The sequence below is a fragment of the Abrus precatorius genome, unplaced genomic scaffold (genome assembly GCF_003935025.1).
Source record: "Abrus precatorius isolate BTA unplaced genomic scaffold, Abrus_2018 Scaffold11, whole genome shotgun sequence".
Classification (NCBI taxonomy): Eukaryota; Viridiplantae; Streptophyta; class Magnoliopsida; order Fabales; family Fabaceae; genus Abrus; species Abrus precatorius.
Window position 1 is genome coordinate 14,689,858 of NW_020874303.1, and position 20,664 is coordinate 14,710,521.

At 36.0% G+C, this 20,664-nt stretch overlaps 1 protein-coding gene across 1 annotated transcript; it reads right to left on the bottom strand.

The window, feature by feature from the left end:
- Positions 1–1,678: 1,678 nt before the first annotated feature.
- Positions 1,679–3,851, bottom strand: LOC113855660. Its single transcript, XM_027487292.1, has 3 exons — positions 3,369–3,851; positions 3,004–3,296; positions 1,679–2,417 (listed from the first exon to the last, which is right to left on the bottom strand). Exons 1-3 carry the CDS (start codon positions 3,849–3,851, stop codon positions 1,679–1,681), a joined length of 1,515 nt encoding a protein of 504 aa, XP_027343093.1.
- Positions 3,852–20,664: the final 16,813 nt, after the last annotated feature.

Consider the following 20,664-nt stretch of genomic DNA (forward strand, 5'->3'; position numbering starts at 1 on the left):
TCTGTGGACTGAGATATGGCCCAAATACTGTACCTTGCTCAGGATCCGCGACTGCAGCGTTCTGACTTTTTCCAGGCCCAGTTTCAGCTTCTTATCATCGGAATTGGTTTCTGACCTCTTCATAGGAATTGTGAAACTTTCTCTTAGCTTTCCTACAAATCAAGAATCACAATTAAAGGAGTTCTACAACTCAAGATATGATCCAAAAACTAAAATAGTATCAGAATTTACCAAATACTGGAAAAATTAAATAAAGCCCAAATAAAATCCAAACATCATAAAATGATCCAATTCAACCAATTAGGCACAAAAGAGGATTAATGAGCTAGGAATTAGAGGAAATAATGTTATAAAAATTCAATTGATCAAATTCTCCCACACTTAGCTCTTGCATGTCCTCATGTAAGACACAATCAAGCAAATAAAAACATGTAACCTAAAAAATCGTAGAATAATCAAAACAAATAAACAAATTCTCCAATGAATCCTTAGAAGAGCTGAACTAGGGACACAAGATCAAATAAAGCATCAAGAGTTCTACAACAATCAAACATCCAACTCCCAACCTCTCAAAAATGCAAGCCAAGCAATATCATTCAAAGTGTATAGATCAAGCATGAAAGATCTCACAAGATGGTGTATACAACTCAACTCTCAAGTGTATGGTTCAAAGTGTTTCACTCAAGTCACCTCAAAAGACAATGCATTACCATAAGCTTGTTAATCTTCTACTTCTCCACTACTTACAATCATATGCAAACACAAATCAAGAGGACTTTATTCAATGGTTGTAATGGGGCTAAAGTAAGGGTAGGGAAATATGAGGATATGACAAGATACAACCAAAGAGAATAGAAATAACATTGGTCCTTAGACAAATCAAGCCATAACATACATTATTCTCCTTGGACTTCCTTTTTCCTTCATCAAAATTTCCCATTTTCTTTGTAATAATTTTATTTATTTATTTATTATTATTTTTCTTCTTTTTATTTCTTTTTCTTCATTTTTTTTTCTTCTTGCATTCTTTCCGAACCTCCACACTTGAAATGCAATAACATTAATGAAACCAATGCACTCCCTATTCCCTAAGGTTAGGTATAACATGGTTTTCCACTTAGAGCTTATAATGTGCTAGAAGCCAAAGAATGGTCCATAAGGCTCAAAGGGGCTAAACAAAGGGCAAAATGCAAGGTAAGCTATATGGCCAAGTGGGTAAAAATTTGAAAGAAATACCTCTATCATGTTCATAATTGCATATGAAAATTGTAGACTCAAAGAAGAATCAAAACAAGTTCTAAAATGACAAAATCTAAGAGGGAAAACACACAAGAAAGAAAAGAATGGCATGAATTCCAACCATCCAAAAATAAGGCTCAAAAGCTCACAAAGGTAAAGTCTAATATACTCAATCATACAAATCAAAATCAATCACCCAATTCACATATATCAAGAGGAAGAAGTAATAATAAAATCATGTAGGAACTCTATCCTCCTTAATAACTAATGCCTTAACTCAACAACTTCTAATTCAACAAAGGAAAATAAAACAAAACAAAAACAATGCTAAATAATAAAGTTACTCTCTCCCCCACACTTCAACTTTACATTGTCCTCAATGTAATGTATAATGGAAATATAAAATATAGTAAAGAAAAGACAGAGGGGAACTCCCTAATCAAGCATAAGTGGCCGCTAGCAAGCGGACCTCCTCAATATTCTCCAAGGGTGTGTCTTCATGAAAAGGCTTCAAGCGGTGGCCATTCACTATGAATGCCTTATCTGTTCTAGGCTCCAAAATCTGTATAGCACCATATGGAAAAATCTTAGTTACTATATAGGGGCCAAGCCACCTAGAACGAAGCTTACCTGAAAAGAGCTTGAGGCGAGAATTGTAGAGAAGCACTTTCTGGCCTATGGAGAATTCCTTTCGCAGCAACATCTTATCATGAATGAGTTTTGTCTTTTCTTTGTACATGCGGGAGTTCTCATAGGCTTCCAACCGAATCTCCTCTAACTCCTGAAGTTGGAACTTCCTGTGAAGTCTGGACTGGCTCATATCAAAGTTACAGTTCTTAACTGCCCAATATGCTTTGTGCTCAATTTCCACCGGAAGGTGGCATGCCTTGCCAAAGACAATTCTATAGGGAGACATTCCCAAAGGGGTCTTGTAGGCAGTGCGGTAAGCCCATAGTGCATCTTCAAGTCTCTTGCTCCAATCCTTCCTGTTTGTCTGAACTGTTTTCTCCAGAATATGTTTCAGCTCCCTATTTGATACCTCTGCCTGTCCATTAGTTTGCGGATGGTATAGAGGTGAAACCTTGTGAGTGACATCATATTTCTTTAGTAGGGATGCCATGTTCCTGTTACAGAAATGGCTTCCTTGATCACTGATGATTGCCCGAGGTACTCCGAACCTGCAAAGAATGTGTGATTTGACAAAATCTACAACAACATGAGAGTCAACAGTTCGGGTGGCCTTGGCCTCCACCCACTTGGAGATAATAATCAACAGCCAACAAAATATAAACAAAACCAAATGAGACAGGAAATGGACCCATAAAATCAATACCCTAAACATCAAATATCTCACAAAACAATAATGGTTGTTGAGGCATCTCATTTCTACGGGAGATAGTACTCGTCTTCTGACATTGTTCACAATTCTTACAATAGGTGTAAGAATCTCGAAACAATGTGGGCCAGTAAAAACCTGCATCTAAGACCTTCTTAGCAGAGCGTTGTGGCCCAAAGTGACCACCACAAGCAAGTGTATGACAAAAATGCAAAATGGAAGAAATCTCAAGCTCATGCACACAGCGCCTAATATTCTGATCACTACACATGCGCCACAAATAAGGATCATCCCAGACATAATATTTAGCCTCACTCCTAAGTTTCTCTATCTGATGCTTTTTAAAATAAGCAGGCAATTCAGAGGCAACTAGATAGTTAACCAAGTCAGCATACCACGGGTCTTTACCTCGCAGCTCTAAAAGCTACTCATCTGGAAAGTTCTCATGGATAGGTAGAGGCTTCAAAGTCTGTGGAATTCGACTCAAATGGTCCGCCACCAGGTTCTCAGCTCCACTCTTATTCTTGATCTCTATGTCAAACTCCTGCAACAGCAACATCCACCTGATGAGTCTGGGCTTAGCATCTGGCTTCTTCAATAGGAATTTCAGTGCTGCATGATCAGAGTAAATAGTAACTTTAGTTCCTAACAGATAAGCACGAAATTTATCTAAAGCAAGAATGATAGCCAGAAGCTCTTTTTCTGTAGTGGTGTAGTTAGCCTGTGCAGAATCCAGAGTCCGGGAAGCATATGCTATGACATAAGGGGTCTTTCCAATTCTCTAGGAAAGTACAGCTCCAACTGCAAGGTTTGATGCATCACACATGAGCTCAAACGGATACTCCCAGTTCGGTGACTGTAGGACAAGAGCAGAAATTAAGTGCTGCTTCAATTGATCAAAAGCTCTTCTGCACTCATCATCAAACTGGAAATCTATATCCTTCTGCAGAAGCTTGGAAAGTGGAAGGGTGATTTTACTAAAACCCTGGATAAATCGCCTGTAGAAACCTGCATGACCAAGAAAAGAACGCACTTCCCGTACACATGTAGGGTAAGGTAAAGAAGCAATAACATCAATCTTGGAACTATCAACAGCTATACCCTCACCAGAAATAACATGTCCTAAGACTATACCTTGCCTAACCATAAAATGACACTTTTCATAATTCAAAACAAGGTAAGACTCAACACATCTCTTCAATACCCTAGCAAGGCTATCCAAGCATGCATCAAATGAAGTACCATAAACAGTAAAATCATCTATGAAGACTTCCATGCAATTCTCTAGAAAATTAGAAAAAATGCTCACCATGCATCTCTGAAATGTACCTGGGGCATTGTATAGACCGAAAGGCATCCTCCGGTATGCAAATGTACCGAATGGATAGGTGAAGGTTGTCTTCTATTGATCCTCAGGTGCAATGTGAATCTGAAAATAACCAGAGAATCCATCAAGATAACAGTAATGTGACTGACCTGCCAATCTTTCCAGCATCTAATCAATGAAGGGTAATGGGAAGTGGTCCTTCCTGGTGGCCTGGTTCAGCTTCCTGTAATCAATGCAGACCTTCCAGCTATTCTGCACTCTTGTGGGAACTAACTCATCCTTCGAGTTCTTTACTACTGTTATTCCGGTCTTTTTGGAACCACTTGCACTGGGCTCACCCACTTACTGTCTGAAATTGGGTAAATGATGCCAGCAGCTAGAAGCTTGCTGACTTCTTTCTTAACCACATCTAGAATCAGAGGGTTCAATCTCCTCTGAGGCTGCCTCACTGGTTTTACTCCCTCCTCTAACTGAATTCTGTGCATGCATGTGGAGGGGCTAATCCCAGGTATGTCAGCCAATGTCCAACCTAAAGCATTTATGTTCTGCCTCAGAATGTTTAACAACTTCTCTTCTTGTTCTGGTTGCAAATCCTAGGCTATGATGACTGGTAGCTTCTCATTTGGTGCCAAGAATGCATACATCAAATTTTCTGGTAAAGGTTTCAGCTCCAAGGTGGGTGGCTCTTGTATGAAGGGTGCTAATCTTGGAATCTGCTCTGTTTTTCTAATCTCAGTACCTGCAACGTGTGAAAAATCTTGCACAAGAGCATTATCATATCCCACAACAGAAAGATTAGCATAAGAGTTATTTCCACACCCCACAGAATAATCATAATGTGCACAATCAGTATTTTCCACTACTGCAAAACTAGAATCAGAATCTGTTCTAATAACATCATAACTTGAACTTCCAGGATCAGCATGTAAATTCTGTACAGACTCTGAACCATATATGCATGCGTTAAATTTGGCACAAACAGCACATAAATCATGAATTCCATCACAATCTGAACATTGAAAGTCATCTCTAATGCCTACAATTTTAGGAAACTCAGCACACAAATTCTCATGCATATCATCAACCAATGTATCAATGATGTCTAAATGAAACACAGAATGCTCTTCTGGTGGATATCTCATGGCATCATGCAGTTTAAAATGCACCTTGTTATCTCCAAATTCCATGGATAAAGTACCAGAGTGTACATCAATCTTAGTTTTAGCAGTTTTCAAAAATGGCCTACCTAAGATCAATGTTGGTTGATTAACATCATCCTCCATGTTTAACACATAAAAATCAGCAGGAAAAATAAGATCATTTACTCTTACCAACACGTCTTTTAAAACTCCCTCAGGGTGTGCTGTGCTTCGGTTGGCAAGTTTGATCACCACTCCCGTTGGCTTGAGCTTTCCAATGTGCAAAGATTGGTAGACTGATTTGGGCATCACATTGATTGAAGCTCCAAGGTCCAACATGGCTTGGCTGAATTACTCGCTTCCTATGATGCATGGAATGGTGAAAGTCTCAGGATCCTTGCATTTTGGAGGAATGCTTGGCTGAATGATGGCAGAAACATTTCTGCCCATGCTCACTTTTTCATTTCCCTTTAGCCGTCTTCTATGAGTGCACAAGTCCTTAAGAAACTTGACATACTTTGGAATCTGTTTGATAGCTTCTAGGAGTGGAATATTGACTTCAACTTTCCTAAAAGTTTCCATGATCTCCTTGTCCATTTCTGCCTCTGTTATCTTCTTGTTTTGAGTCACTCTATTTGGAAAAGGCAGCGGAATGTTTGGTTCAGAATGACTACTGTCTCTCTTGCTTGATGGCTCTGGTTGCTCTTTAGTTGCATCTATCTCTGCAGAAGTTGATTTTTCTGCTGCAACATTTGGAACTTCAAGCTGCTTGCCACTTCTCAAAGTGATGGCGCTCATATTCCTTGGATTACTCACGGATTGGGAGGGAAGGTTGCCAGAACCTTGGGATTTCAGCTCATTTACTGTTGTAGCCAACTGACCAATCTGTGTTTACAAATTCTGGATGTTGGCTTCTGTTCTCTGCTGAAACTGGACACTACTGATTGCCATCTGCTTCACCAAATCTGCTAGACTCAGTTCTGAGCTACTGCTTTATTGTTGGTCTGGTTTAGCTTGCTGTGAATATTGCTGCCTCATGTTTGGTTTTACAGCATGGTGCCTGAACTGATATTGAGGTTGCTGCTGCTGCTGGAACTGATTAGAATTACCATACCTCAGATTCAGGTGATCTTTCCATCCGGGATTATATGTATTGGAAAAGGGGTCATAATTCCTTTGCTGCTGCTGTTGGAAAGGTTTTCCAGGAAAAATTCCAGCAACTGTTTCATTTGTTTCTTGCATCTATGGACATTGATCTGTTACGTGACCTGGTACACAGCAAATTCCACAAATGCTTGCTGGAATGGACTGCTGAGGTTGCTGTGTCTAACCGAGTGCCAAATGCCTCACCAAAGTTGTCAACTCTTCTATTCTGTTCCCATACTTTGTTGGTTTGTATCAGAGGTCTTCACTTCATTCACTCCTCTTGTAGACACCATGGCTCGAGTACCAAATTGTTGTGCATTGGCAGCCATGTTTGTAATCAATTCATGAGCTGCAGTGGGAGTTTTGTCTACTAGAGCCCTTCCAGAAGCAGCATCAACCATACTTTTGTCCATTAGCATGAGACCTTCGTAAAAATATTGAATGAGGAGCTGGTCGCTGATTTGATGGTGTGGACAACTTGCACACAATTTCTTGAACCTCTCCCAATACTCATGTAGAGTCTCTCCAGTAATCTGCCTTATGCCACAAATTTCTTTCCTAATAGAAGCAGCTCTTGAGGCAAGGAAGAACTTCTCTAAGAACATCCTCTTTATGTCCTGCCAGCTTGTGATCGAACCGGGATGCAAGTAGTACAACCAATCCTTGGCAGATCTATCCAAAGAAAAAGGAAATGCCCTCAGCTTGATGTGGTCCTCCTCCACTCCATGCGGTTTCATGGTTGAGCACACCACATGGAATTCCTTCAAGTGCTTGTGAGGGTCTTCACCAGCTAAGCCATGAAACTTGGGCAGCAGGTGTATCAGCCCTGACTTGAGCTCAAAGTCTGCATCCAAATTCGGATACTGAATTTCCAAAGTGTGATAGTTAACATCAGGTGCTGCAAGTTCCTTCAAAGTTCTATTAGCCATATTAATAATATCCTCAGAATCAGAATGCACAAAAACAGAATGATTAACACTACTAATAGAACCTACACTATTATCAACTTGAATATTAGTAAAGGTAAGCCTTTTATGTGTTCTAATTAAATGATGAAATGTCCTATCAATTTCAGGATTAAAAGAATGCAATTCACCAGGCTTAGCTCGTGTCATGCAACATCAGACACATAAGAATGATGGACACACAATATGCCGACAGAATGCTAATAGGGAAATAAAACCAACGAAATAATTTTTTAAAAATATAGGACCACCACAGAAGTACTAGAAATAAAATTTCCTATTTTTGAAATTTTTTTACTATTTTTAAAAATCCTAGAATACTAAAAAAATTGAAAAAGCGATCTAAACGATGGAATTTTGGAATTTCAGGGGTGCACCACTCAATTTAGTCCCTAAATTTTTCTATAATGTCTGACCAAGTTTCAGCACAATCCGAGTTAGTCGCTAGAAAAATTACCTTTTTACCCTTTTGTAGAAAAACACCTACCAGATGAAGAAATTTACAGGAGCTCCTTTAGACAAAGTTGATCAGCTTGATGAATTCTATTTGGACACCAAAATTCAGCCTCAAACTCCAAAGTCGAACTGGTAGTGAAATTTTCGCCTACAAGACTCACAATAAATACCTCAACGCAAAAACGCTCAACACAGAACGCAAAACACACTAAGAAAGATTAACACACAAAACAAACGCCAGTGATTCCCCGGCAATGGCGCCAATTTGACACGAGGTCGTACACGGGTCAAAATAAACCTAATTACTATAGTACGGGGTAAGCAACTAGGGTCGTTTCTCAAAGAATCACAATGAAAAATTAATCTATTTAGAGAGTGTATAAGATGGGTGGGGTTTGTTTATAAAGGAAACAAAAACACACTTAATTATAATTAGAATGAAGAGTGAACAGAAATTGAAATTCCAATCCAAGAATTAAGAAGAAAAATGACTACTCTACCACCAGATTTTTAAGAGAGTACATCAACAAACAATTCGGTAATTAACAATGAATATGAATGAAACCTCAATTCGAACTCAGCATTCACATGAAGACCTGCATGCATTCGATTAGCACATAATTAATTAAAATTTAGAAAACTCTAGAACCTAATTGAATTGTGCCAATTTAATTTACCAATGCCGTTAATCGTAGTTTTCAAACCTGAAAATCCAATTCATGTTCCTTAAAACTCAATTACATACATCAATCAAATAATACGTAATCAACCACATGCATAATCATCAATTCAAACGAATAACTTCAATTCGTAAATATAATTAGCAAAAGGGAGAGAATAAGGAATAGATGAAACCCGAAATTGTTATTGAATTTATGCCAATGTGCGATCAATCGATACTCAATAGTGTCACGTCTCCTTTAATCCTTGAATCAGATGGGAATCTAAGCCTCCATGGATGGAGGGAAAAAATTCATGAAAGGGAAAAAAACGAAAACAGAGAGAAGAGAGAGGAAGAAGAAAGGAGAGGAGAAAAAAAAAAAACTTAAAATTCAAAATTTCCATTCGTCACTTTGTTCCTTTTTTTCGGCTATGAAAACGGCTCTTTTTGGTTCGTGGCCTGAAGGAAAATTGTAGCCTTGGATGTTAGCTTCAAAACGCCACTGGAATGGGCTTAATCGGACATCTGTGGACTGAGATATGGCCCAAATACTGCACCTTGCTCAGGATCCGTGACTGCAGCGTTCTGACTTTTTCCAGGCCCAGTTTCAGCTTTTTATCATCGGAATTGGTTTCTGACCTCTGCATAGGAATTGTGCACCTTTCTCTTAGCTTTCCTACAAATCAAGAATCACAATTAAAAGAGTTCTACAACTCAAGATATTGTCTAGAAACCAAATTAGTATCAAAATTTACCAAATACTGGAAAAATTAAATAAAGCCCAAATAAAATCTAAACATCATAAAATGATCTAATTCAACCAATTAGGCACAAAAGATGATTAATGAGCTAGGAATTAGGGAAAATAATGTTATAAAAATCCAATTGATCACCAGACATATGCTAATATAAGAAAAAATAACTCTAGACAAGAAATATGTTTTTAAAAAATATTATTTTAATAATTTATTTTTAAAAAATTAAAAAATAAATTAGCCCATATTAGAGTAGAATCGATTTATTCTAACCTACAAATACACTATATCATTTTTAGCATTATATATAAATAAAAAAATTAATAAAATATAAAATTAAAGTTAAAATAACATCAATATAAATATAAAATCATGAAAAATATTATTTATCAAATGTTAAAGTATTATTATTAATATATAATTACTTTAAAATATATTTAAAATAAAAATAAATAGCAAATTGTTTGGATAAAAGTTCATAATTAAACTTACTCATTTGTTTGTGTTAGATTGATACCTTTTCCTAAATTTAAAATAGAAATATGATCTTAGATTAAATAATACAAAATAACTAAGTATAAGGAACATAAACTTAAATTATAAAATCAAAACTATATGTACTCGACATTTTTGTAACGTTACCGAATGTGATCATTATGTGTCAATTAAGAGGCGTATTGTGACAGTATTTGTGAGGAATGATGTTTTCAGCTTAAGTCTTCTATCTTCGTTTTACAGTTTGTGATTTTTTTTTTAATTTTCTCTTCAAGTATCACTAGTTTAATATTGATGGTAAGACAAAAACTAACTAATAATATCTTAAAATCCTCCTCTAAGAGTAATAAAAAAAATCCTCTAAAACAAATTCTAAAATTCTATTTATAGATTGCATAGGCAACTACTAAAAAATATTCATAAAAACATGGTAAACATACCCTAACATGGCTAAACATATGTCCCAAATCATGCTAAGCAATTGTTGCCCTCCCCTAAGTCCCTAGGACATATTCGCAATACTAACTTTTGTTGACTGTAAGTAATTGTTACTAAGTAAGTAATTGCTACTATTCAATCGAAATGATATCCATAAATTTCAATAGATATTGATTTTAAATTAATAATTAAACTTAATTGATTTAATAATGAATATGAGACTATCCACGAGATCACATGTTTACTTCAACCATTTATAAAAAAATAAATTAACTTAACTAATTCAACGAGAAATATAAAATTATCCTTAAATAGAGGATCACCTGTTAATTTATTCAACATTGAATATGAAACTATCTTCTACTGGAGGATTACATGTCAACCATTTTGTCTATATGTATATGTTGGGCTTTTAGTCCAAGTTCTCTCTTGCCAAACGTCAAATTAAGGATGTTTTCAATTATTCTGATCCTAAGTCATGGCTTCCTAGTTTCTCAAATTCAGTTCCTCCGAGTGTTTTACTTTAAGCTTGTTTTAACAAAGATGGTGGATGTTTTGCCTATTACAAATATGGTTAATACATTTTTATAGTTTGAGAAGTGTGGTGTTAATGCATTATCTAATGGTGAAACCCCTTCTATATATATATTGTTGGTCCTTTGATCAATCCAAATGTCAATCCTAACCCAAATTTAGACAAAGCTCATCATGACAAAATAATTAAATTGCTAGATGAGCACTTACCTTCTTATATGGCTTTTCTATGTCGTGGGAGCATGGGAAGCTTATTTTCTTAAGCGAATTTACAAAATTTCACTTAAATTTAGTGTTCAATTTTGTTTTTATTTAAGTGAAACTTAATTTGCTTAAACAAATTTGAATTGGACAATACAGTTCTTGCTACAAAAGGAAAGGATCTAAATCCTCATTCTCACCAGCATCATTTGTACCTTTTCAAGATAAGATCATAAAGGATGATTTTTTATTTTTTTTACTAAATCATCATTTTAGTCCCTGAGATAATAAGCTTCGGGCATTTTAATCCTTGAAATTTAAAAAATGTAACGTTAGTCTCTGACTTTCATTTTCATTAAACATTTTAGTCTTTAGACCCAGACACTGTTAATACACAGTAACAAAATACTGACATATCACACTAAGTGACATGTATAAATGATTACGTAGCAAAAATAACGTTGTATATCGTATGGTATACGTTTTTATTTCATTTTAGTCCTTAAAATTGTCATCTGTTAGGCATTTTAGCATCTAAGATTGCTATTGACAAACATTTTAATTTCTAATTCTTAAAATATTTCATTTATTCATCATTCTTCTTCTTCAATCTCCATCATCGGTAACTACCATCGCTAGTCACCATATGCATTCTTTCCACTATTTTTCTCTTAATTTAATCAAACTCAACTTTTTCAATTAGGTTAACTTCCCCAAATCCGTCATCCACTCACTCTTTTCTAGTGCTCCATGTAACACTTTATTTTTGTTATTTATTAATTTTTTATTTTGTATTTTGTGTGGATTATCAATGCTTGTTACTTGAAATTATAAGAGTTTTAGGTGTGTGAGTTGCAAGATTTCTCATTGTAGTGAGATGTGTTTCGCTATAGCGAGAAATGAGCATCTAGAATCAGATTTTCTGATGCTTTCTCGCTATAGCGAGGAGCTCTCGTTGTAGTAAGGAGCTCTCGCTGTAGGTAGAATGACAAACAACAAAGTGTAATTTTGTCTGATTTTTTCGCTACAACGAGAAAAGGGCTTGCTGTAGCGAGAATTGGCCCACTATAGTGAGAATGTTGCGAGTTGAAGGGTATTTAAGGATTTTCAAGTTGAGAAACTTGGATTATAATCCAAGTTACGACCCTCTCCTCTCTCTTTGACTTCTCTTCTTATTTCCTCAGAAAATCCTTAAAAAGTCTCAACTTTTCTCTGATCAAAGCTTGGGAGTTAATTTTTCTTGCTTTTTGGTAAGTTTTTGAAACTTGGTCCTCCATTCCTTTGATTATTTTCTTGTTTTCCTCCTCTAAATAGGATCTCTTGTGATAGTTAAGAAGAACTCGACGTTTTAAGTAAGATCTCTCACAAACCCCTCACTAAATCTCCATTTCAATGTAAGGAGAGCTCTATCTTATTTATAAGAAAATTGTATGCTTGTGTTTATGAAAGTGCTGTGATAAAATGCATGTTTTTGAGTATATATTGGATGAGAACATGTTTTTGTTATGTTTGAAGCATGTTTTGTAGTATTGATGACGTGTATGATTCTTGTTTTGAGTGTATATGCATGTATGTTGTGGAATGACTTCGAGGTGACCAACTTTCGGCAATGATTGATTGATATATCACGTAATAATGAGCTTGAGTAAAATAGAGAAATAAAGAAATGAATAATATGATAGTAAATAGATAATGAGTTCAGGTTATAGTAAATAATAAGTTTAGGCCATAATAACTAATAAGAAGAGTAAATCCATAATGAGGAATATCGAGATGAGATGGGAAATATGGAAAGGGAAATGAACTAAGAAAGGAATATAATAAGGACAAGTATAGATATTTCAGAGGTACACTGGGGTGCAGAAGATGGAGGCAATTAAGAAATCTTGGAGAAATGAGGGTGATGGATGCTCTTCTTGAATTGCGCATAACAAATAAGAGTAAGAGCACCACAGGCCTCACACTTGTTTCCTGACTTAAACTCCTGACCACATTTTTGCTAAAATAGACCAGATCGGCACACGTATCTATGTAGCTGCGGCTCTCCAGCAACTATCTGTGTTAAGGAAGACCTTGAGAGATCCCAGGAGTTGTGAAAGTGCGAAATGAAAGCCCTAAGTGCTAATAAAGAGAGAATGTAATAAGTTGAATAACTAATAAGTATTACTTTTGTATGAGCATGATCTTGTGAGATGATGTTTTGTGGTATTTGCCTTATTTGTATAGTTGAATTGGTTGTGCATGTATGCTAGGTAATGAAAATAGAGGCTCATCTTTACAAACATTTTTAGGAAACTAGGATGACGGAGCCTTGAGAAAGGATTAGGCTGATAAGTAGTTCTGTAACTAATAGGCTTAATCATGTATTTAATGAATACCAGAGAATATGCTTCTTTAGAATTGTTGTACATATTGATGAGGTATTTAGGAATACTATTATGATGGAAATGGAACTATATTATAGTGTCCCTTTTGATTTACCTATAAGTAGAATACACTACACTTTGTGTATATATATCTTACCCGGCACAATGAGGACCCCAGCCACTGTGACTTACTTGTTTACATATCACAACCATAATCATATGGGAAGATCCTCTAGATGGACTTTTAAGTGTGTTACTGACAGGAAGATAGGTGATTGTTACCTTGGATCAAATGATGACCTTGATTCTGAAGACCTGGTAGAAATAGAGATTTGGCATGAGACCTATTAGTACTGGGTTCTCAGTGTTTGGTGTATTTTGGGGACTACTCTAGGACTTAATTTGTCAACTTAAGGTAATTATTTTGACTGTGTAAATGTTATTTTAAGTCTCATATATTTTGACAAACAGTTTGTAAATTATTATACCTGATATATATAAAATACATGTTCAGTTCTTAATTAAGAAAATTTTGATTATGGATTATTATATTCTTTAAACTCATTGCCGTTTCTATTAATATTGTGCGCATTTAAATATTTTTTTTACAACGAACCCATCCATAATGAGACTTTCATTGATTTGATATAATAATGTTTAATAATGCGAAAAATGACATTTCCATCCTAAATGATCAATAAAGAATGCAATTTCTATACTTTAAAATTTTAGGATGTTACAATTTGGTATTAGAGCAATTTTTTCAAACTGGACTGGGGCATGAGACTAGTTTGTCTGTGCTATGTGCTCTTATATTCTTGCTTAATAAGAATATGGGTTGATTGATTGATTGAAATAGGCTGTTTGGTTCTCCAAATAGGAATATATGTGATTTGTTTGCCTTGATTGTTTATGTGCACTTTCGTATAAATAATAGTTGCTGATAAGCTCAATTTGTCTCTTTCAATATAGAATCATGGCTAGTAGAGGTAGACTTGTGGGAGTCATGAATGAAATTCTGAATCGCATGACTCAAGTATTAGAAGCTCACGTACAAAATCAGGAAGTTGAGCCAGCGAAGTACTGGGGACTATTATCATTTACAAATTATAACCCTCTAAGATTTGAGGGAAAATTTGATCTTGAAGGAGCTCAAGGATGGATCGCGAATACAGAAAAGATTTTCAATGCGATGGGTTGCCATGAAGAACACAAAGTGGGATATGCCACTTACATACTAAGTAAGGAAACTGAAGACTGGTAGAGATTAGGTAGCCAAACCTTGCCTCAAGAAAAGGGATATATCTCCAAGGAGGTATCCCTTTTCTTGAGGCAAGGTTTGAATGCCTCCTTGGAGATATATCTCCAAGGAGGCATTCAAGAGGACATGTCAGTAGGGAAATATGCTGCCAAATTTCATAAGTTAATGAAATATTGGCCCCACTTTCAGCATGAAGACGGTGAGGAGGATCTGTGTGCCCAATTTGGAAATGGGTTGAAAGCAGACATCTGCACGGTGGTAAGTGTATTCCAAGTTACTGACCTCCCCACCTTGGTAAGCAAGTGTCGTGTTTGTGAAGCCAACTCGAAAAGAAAGTCTGTGGACAGTTGAGTTGGAGGATCAGTAAGGCAGATAGAAGGCCCCCAAGATTTTAAACGAGACCCTATACAAGTCCAGCTCAATCTCAAGCGAGCGGGATGGCACCTCATAGAGGTGGTAGCTATAACTCTAACATTCCTCGAGAACCATTGAAGTGTTTCTGATGCAGAGGACCCCACATGATCCGAAACTGCCTATAGCTAGCTGCCGCATGTGGTCACTGTGGAAAGATGGGGCATCCAACTAGTGCTTGTTGGTTTGCAACCCAAAGAAGCGGAAGTGTCAGTGGGAGCAACAAGCCAGCATCTAAGAGTAGTAGTGGATCAAAGTCCAATGTCCAAGGCAAATTGTTTGCCGTGAGTGGCTATGAAGCGGTAAAGTCTGATGATCTCATCCGAGGTAAATGCATCTTGAAAGATAAATTTATTTATGTTCTTTTCGATTTAGGTGCTATGCATTTTTTCATTTCCTTGGATTGTGTCTGTTGCCTAGAATTACCGATCTCTGCTCTTCCATATGATATTGTAGTATCCACCACTATAGATAAGCCTATAATAACCTCGCATATATGTTTACGTTCTTTTGTGAAAATTCATGGTAAGAATTTCTAGGTAGATTTGATTTGCCTACCCTTTTTTCAGTTGGACATTGTATTAGGAATGGATTGATTGTCATCCAATCATGTTCTTCTTGATTGTAAAGAGAAAACACTGATATTCGGTGCTAGTGTACCGAGCGATCCTAAGCTCCTATGTGAGGGTGACTCAAGGAACCTGGTCCATGTCAAAGCCTTTATATTACTATTCTCTGCTGTGGCAGAAAGGAGTGTGAAGGTGGAGCACATACTTGTGGTGAACGAGTTCTTAGAAGTCTTCCTAGAGGATGTAACTGAATTGCCACCAGAGAGAAAGATTGAGTTTACGATCGACATAATGCCAGAAGCAAGTCCAGTTTCCATTACACCTTATCGAATGTCATTGATTGAATTGACCGAAGTGAGGAAGCAAGTTGAGGACTTGTTACAGAGATAATTTGTAAGACCAAGTGTATCGTTGTTTGGAGGGCAAGTGTACCTATCGAGAAATAATAAAGGGTTCTTAAATTAAGTTCCCAAAATATTGTCCCACAAGGATTGATTTCCAATTACTAAGAATTTCTTAATTCAATTGTTTAAGCTTCAAAGATATGAGATTAATTAAAAACAAGAATTTATAAAATCAATTATAAAACTAAGAGCAAGGAATACAATGCATGTCTTAGTTAAACTTATCAGAGAGGAACCTAGGGCATATGGGTTTTCTCATTCAATCCTTTATGTTATTTTTCTATTTAACTCTAAATTCGATTTCCTTGTGATTACCAATCATTCATATGAATACTATTAGTACCCAATGGTCATGCAATATTAATATTCTTTTCTCTAAATTAACATCCCCAATGGTCATGCAAGACATCAATTTAAGAAAGCTTAAGGAACCTATGAACTTGTTAATTTAATAACGATTAGAAGAGAAAGATTTGATTTGGTCCACCTAATCCTTTGTTTCGTTTTACCCTATAGATCTATTAATTAACCGAGGTACGGTCGCCTGACGATATAATTAATTAGGATTAAGAAAGAAGCACAATAGGATAAAATCTAATAACAAAACGGAAATCAAATTTAGATTCAAATATCAAAATTTCATAAATTCATGAACAATAGTTCCCATAGCCCTAGCTATGGACTTAGTTACTCATGCTAAAGAAAAGAACTAAAATAATCATAAACAAAGCCATAATCAAAAGAAATAGCAAACTAGAGTATGAGATGTGTTCCCGGTCTTCAAGTACGATCGCTTGAAGCTCCCAGTCTCGCCAAGCATGTGCCAAGGATCTCGTGCAAGAGACACGAGATAAGAAGTGTATTCGAAAGCAAAAGACTAGATGTAAAAACGGTCTATTTACGATGCCTGAGATCTTCCCTTTTATAGGATTTGAAAACCCTAAAAGCTCTTTATAATTGGGCTTCCCGCAGATAAGGACGATCGTGCAAGGCCTTAAGCACGTCCGTGTATGGGCTCGAAGTAGCCCGTGCTTATTGAATGGGTCTGGGCATACTGACTACTGCGAAGCTCTAATCTTCCATCAATTTGGGCCCAAAATGCACCAAAAATCCACTTGCGGCCTCTTTATACCAAACTGCATAATTAATATATAAATTAGTGTAAAATTCAAATAAAATAAAGGTTAAAAATGAATATATGGCGGTAAAAGATGGCCTAATTACAGACTTATCAATCGTCATGGGTAGCTCTTGTGCTTTTAGTAAAGAATAAGGATGGAAGCATGAGAATGTTCATCGACTACCGCCAATTGAATAAGGTGACAATCAAGAACAATTATCCCCTTCCCAGAATAGATGACTAGAAATTCCTGAATGGAAGTGGGATAGTATCTCTATGGACTTTTTGTCTAGTTTACCAAAGACCAAGCAGAATCATGATGCCATTTGCGTAATCATGGATAGACTGACCAAAACTACTAATTTTCTTCAAGTTAATATGGAGTACAAGATGGAAAGACTAGCAGAACTGTATATCAAGGAAGTAGTTAGGTGATGAACGAAATATTTTCTCATTTGCAAAAAGATTTGTCGTCAACCTCCATCAAAATATGCAGAAAAATTTATGTAGTCTAGGATGCAAGCCTAGGTCGTCTCCCATGAATCATTGGACAAGTGACCAAATATCAAACATGTAGTGTGCAATGTATTTAGAAAACAAGTAAAAAATGGGAGTTTTGTGATTTCAAGTTCAATCAACTTAAGTAGAAAATTAAATTGCAAAGTTCAATCGATAAAATGTAGTAACCCCTAGTTCATTCATATAAACTCTATCCCTATTCCTCTCAAGATTTAATACTCTTCCTCTCCTCCCAGAATTAGGTTGATTTAACAAGCAAAAATCAACCTTATGTTTTCATATGACTTAAGCAATCCAATGAACTCCAATCTCTCATTCCTTGATTACGCAATCTTGGAATTAAACAAGAATTAAGCAATTCAAATTTAGAATTTCCTTAAAATGAATTAGGGTTCATTACGCAATGCTCCCCTCATTCAACCATTAATTCAATTCAGGAGTTTGGGAGGAAGAAATTCATGGAAGAAAAAGATTTGCATTAACATTCAAAAAACAAGAATTCAAGAATTCATATGAACTCACTAGAGATTACAAGAAAATTAACCCTTCATGAGGATGGGTCTCACAATTGCAAAATGAAAGTAAAGAGAAATCAATAACATCAATACAAAAATCAAAGAGAAGTAAGGAGAAAATGGAAATCAAACCCTAGGTTGGACCCTTGGCTGTCACCCAAGGCCACCCTAGGCTCTCCAAGTGTCCTAAATTTAGTAAAGAAGAGAAAAGGTACAAAAAGTGTAAGAACTCCTTACCCTAATTTGGTAAAAATCTATTTATACTAAAGCTGGCGCTGCCCAAAGTAATTACTTTCATTCTTTCATAGTAAACACGTGCAGCATCAGTTGGGTTTTTCCTCTCTGGAGTGATTACTATGAATATTCATAGTAACTACACGCAACACTGGGACATTTTGGACTCTCTGGAGTTGTCACTATGAATTTTGATAGTAACTACGCGCAACACCTTCAATTTTGCATGCTCTGGAGTGATTACTATGAACTTTCATAGTAACCACGCGCAGGTTTAGTGGATTATGGGCTGTTGTAGTTGTCACTTTAAGCTTTGAAAGTGATCACTTTGGTCCCTTTGCTGGAAGTGGCTTGCTGTAGTTGTCACTATCAATCTTGAAAGTAGTTACTTTCACCCCAAATTCCTCAAAATCCAATAATTCTTCAAAATAAGCTTGGGGATTCCTGTCATATTATTCAAATGATCAAAATATGTAAAATAAACTATCTAAATTCATGTAAATTAACAAAAAACTAAGAAACCTATATTATTTAGCCTAATTGGAATATTCATCTTATTTACACTATCTAAGTCTATTCTTTTCTATAAAAAGTAATAAATGATGTATAAAAATGTAGTAAAATGTGGATTCATCATTAGGCTACATGGAGTACCTACAAGCATTGTATCTGACCGAGATCCGAGATTCACTTCTAAATTTTGGAAAAGCTTGCAAGGATCTTTGGGGACTAAGTTGAAACTTTGTTCAGTATATCATCCTCAAACCGATGGACAAATGGAGCGAACCATTCAAACTTTTGAAGACTTGTAACAGGCATGCGTGATGTAACAACAAGGAACTTGGGAGGAGTGTCTACCTTGGTAGAATTTACATACAACAATAGCTATCACGCTAGCATCGGGATGACATCGTATGAAGCATTGTATGGAAGGAAGTGTAGAATGCCCTTGTATTGGTACGAGTCTGGAGAAGCGATTTTGTATGCACCTGACTTAGTTCAAAGGGAGAACAATCAGATCAAGATGATAAGGGAAAAGATCAAGGTTTCTCAAGATGGACAAAAAAGTTACCATGATGGTTGAAGGAAACCTTTAGAATTTTAAGTGGGGGATCATGTGTTTTTGAAGGTTTCTTCTACTGCTAGAGTTGGTAGAGCCTTGAAATCTAGAAAGTTGTCGCTCAAGTTTATTGGACCCTTCAAAATGTTGCAAAGGGTTGGCTCAGTAGCTTACCAAATTTCCTTACCACCTAATCTTTCAAATCTGCATCCAGTCTTTCTTGTGTACCAACTCAGAAAATACATCCCGGATACATCTCATGTGATCAAACTTGATCCTGTGCAAGTTCAAGAAAACCTTTCTTATGATGTATTCCCAGTGAAGATTGTCGATCGCCGAGTCAAGCAGTAAAGGGCAAAGAGATATCTCTGGTGAAAATGATGGAATGCAAATGATAAAGAAGATGCAACATGGGAGCTTGAAGATAAAATGAGGATAGCCTATCCTCATCTCTTCTAAGCTAGTGAATTTCAGGGATGAAATTCCTAAAAGGGTGAGAGAGTTGTAACACCCTATTTTTGTTATTTATTGATTTTGTATTTTGTGTGTTATCAATGCTTGTTACTTGAAATTAGGAGAGTTTTAGATGTGTGAGTTGCAGGATTTCTCATTGTAGCAAGATATGTCTCGCTGTAGCGAGAAATGAACGTCCAGAATCATGCTCTCTGACGCTTTCTTGCTGTAGCGAGGACATCTCGTTGTAGCTAGAATGATAGATAGTAAAGTGCAATTTTGTCTGGTTTTTTTGCTGCAGCGAGAGAAGGTCTTGCTGTAGCGAGAATGTCGCGAGTTGAGGGGTATTTAAGAGTTTCCAAGTTAAGAAACTTGGATTGTAATCAAGTTACGACCTTCTCCACTCTCTCTAACTTCTCTCCTCATTTCCTCAGAAAATCTTTGAAAAATCTCAACTTTTCTCTGATCAAAGCTTGGGAGTTCATTTTCCTTACTCTTTGGTAAGTTTTTGAAGCTTGACTCTCCATTCCTTTGGTTATTTTCTTTTTCTCCTCCTTAAAATAGGATCACTTATGATAGTTAGGAAGAACCCCACATTTTAAGTAAGATCTCTCACAAATCCCTCACTAAACCTCCATTTCAAAGTAAAGAGATCTCTATCTTGTTACTAAGAAAGTGGTATGCTTGTGTTTATGAAAATACTGTGATGAAATGTATGATTTTAATATATGTTGGATGAGAACATGTTTTTGTTATGTTTGAAGCATGTTTTGTAGTATTGATGACGTGTATAATCCTTGTTTTGAGTGTATACGCATGATGTTATAGAATGAGTTGATTGATTGATATATCACGTAATAATAAGCTTCAGTAAAATAGAGAAATGAAGAAATGAATAATATGATAGTAAACAGATAATAAGTTCAGGTTATAGTAAATAATAAGTTTAGGCCATAATAACTAATAAGAAGAGTAAATCCATAATGAGCATGATCTTCTAACATGATGTTTTGTGGTATTTGTCACGACCTTTTTTTTTATTTTTATAAAGAGTCAATAA

Coding starts and splice junctions, on each gene's coding strand:
- LOC113855660 (XM_027487292.1), bottom strand. CDS start 3,851: ATGGAAGTCTTCATAGATGATTTTACTGTTTATGGTACTTCATTTGAT. Junction 3,297..3,368: donor CAAACCTTGCAGTTGGAGCT/GTACTTTCCTAG, acceptor GATTCTGCACAG/GCTAACTACACCACTACAGA. Junction 2,418..3,003: donor CATGAGAACTTTCCAGATGA/GTAGCTTTTAGA, acceptor CATTCTTTGCAG/GTTCGGAGTACCTCGGGCAA.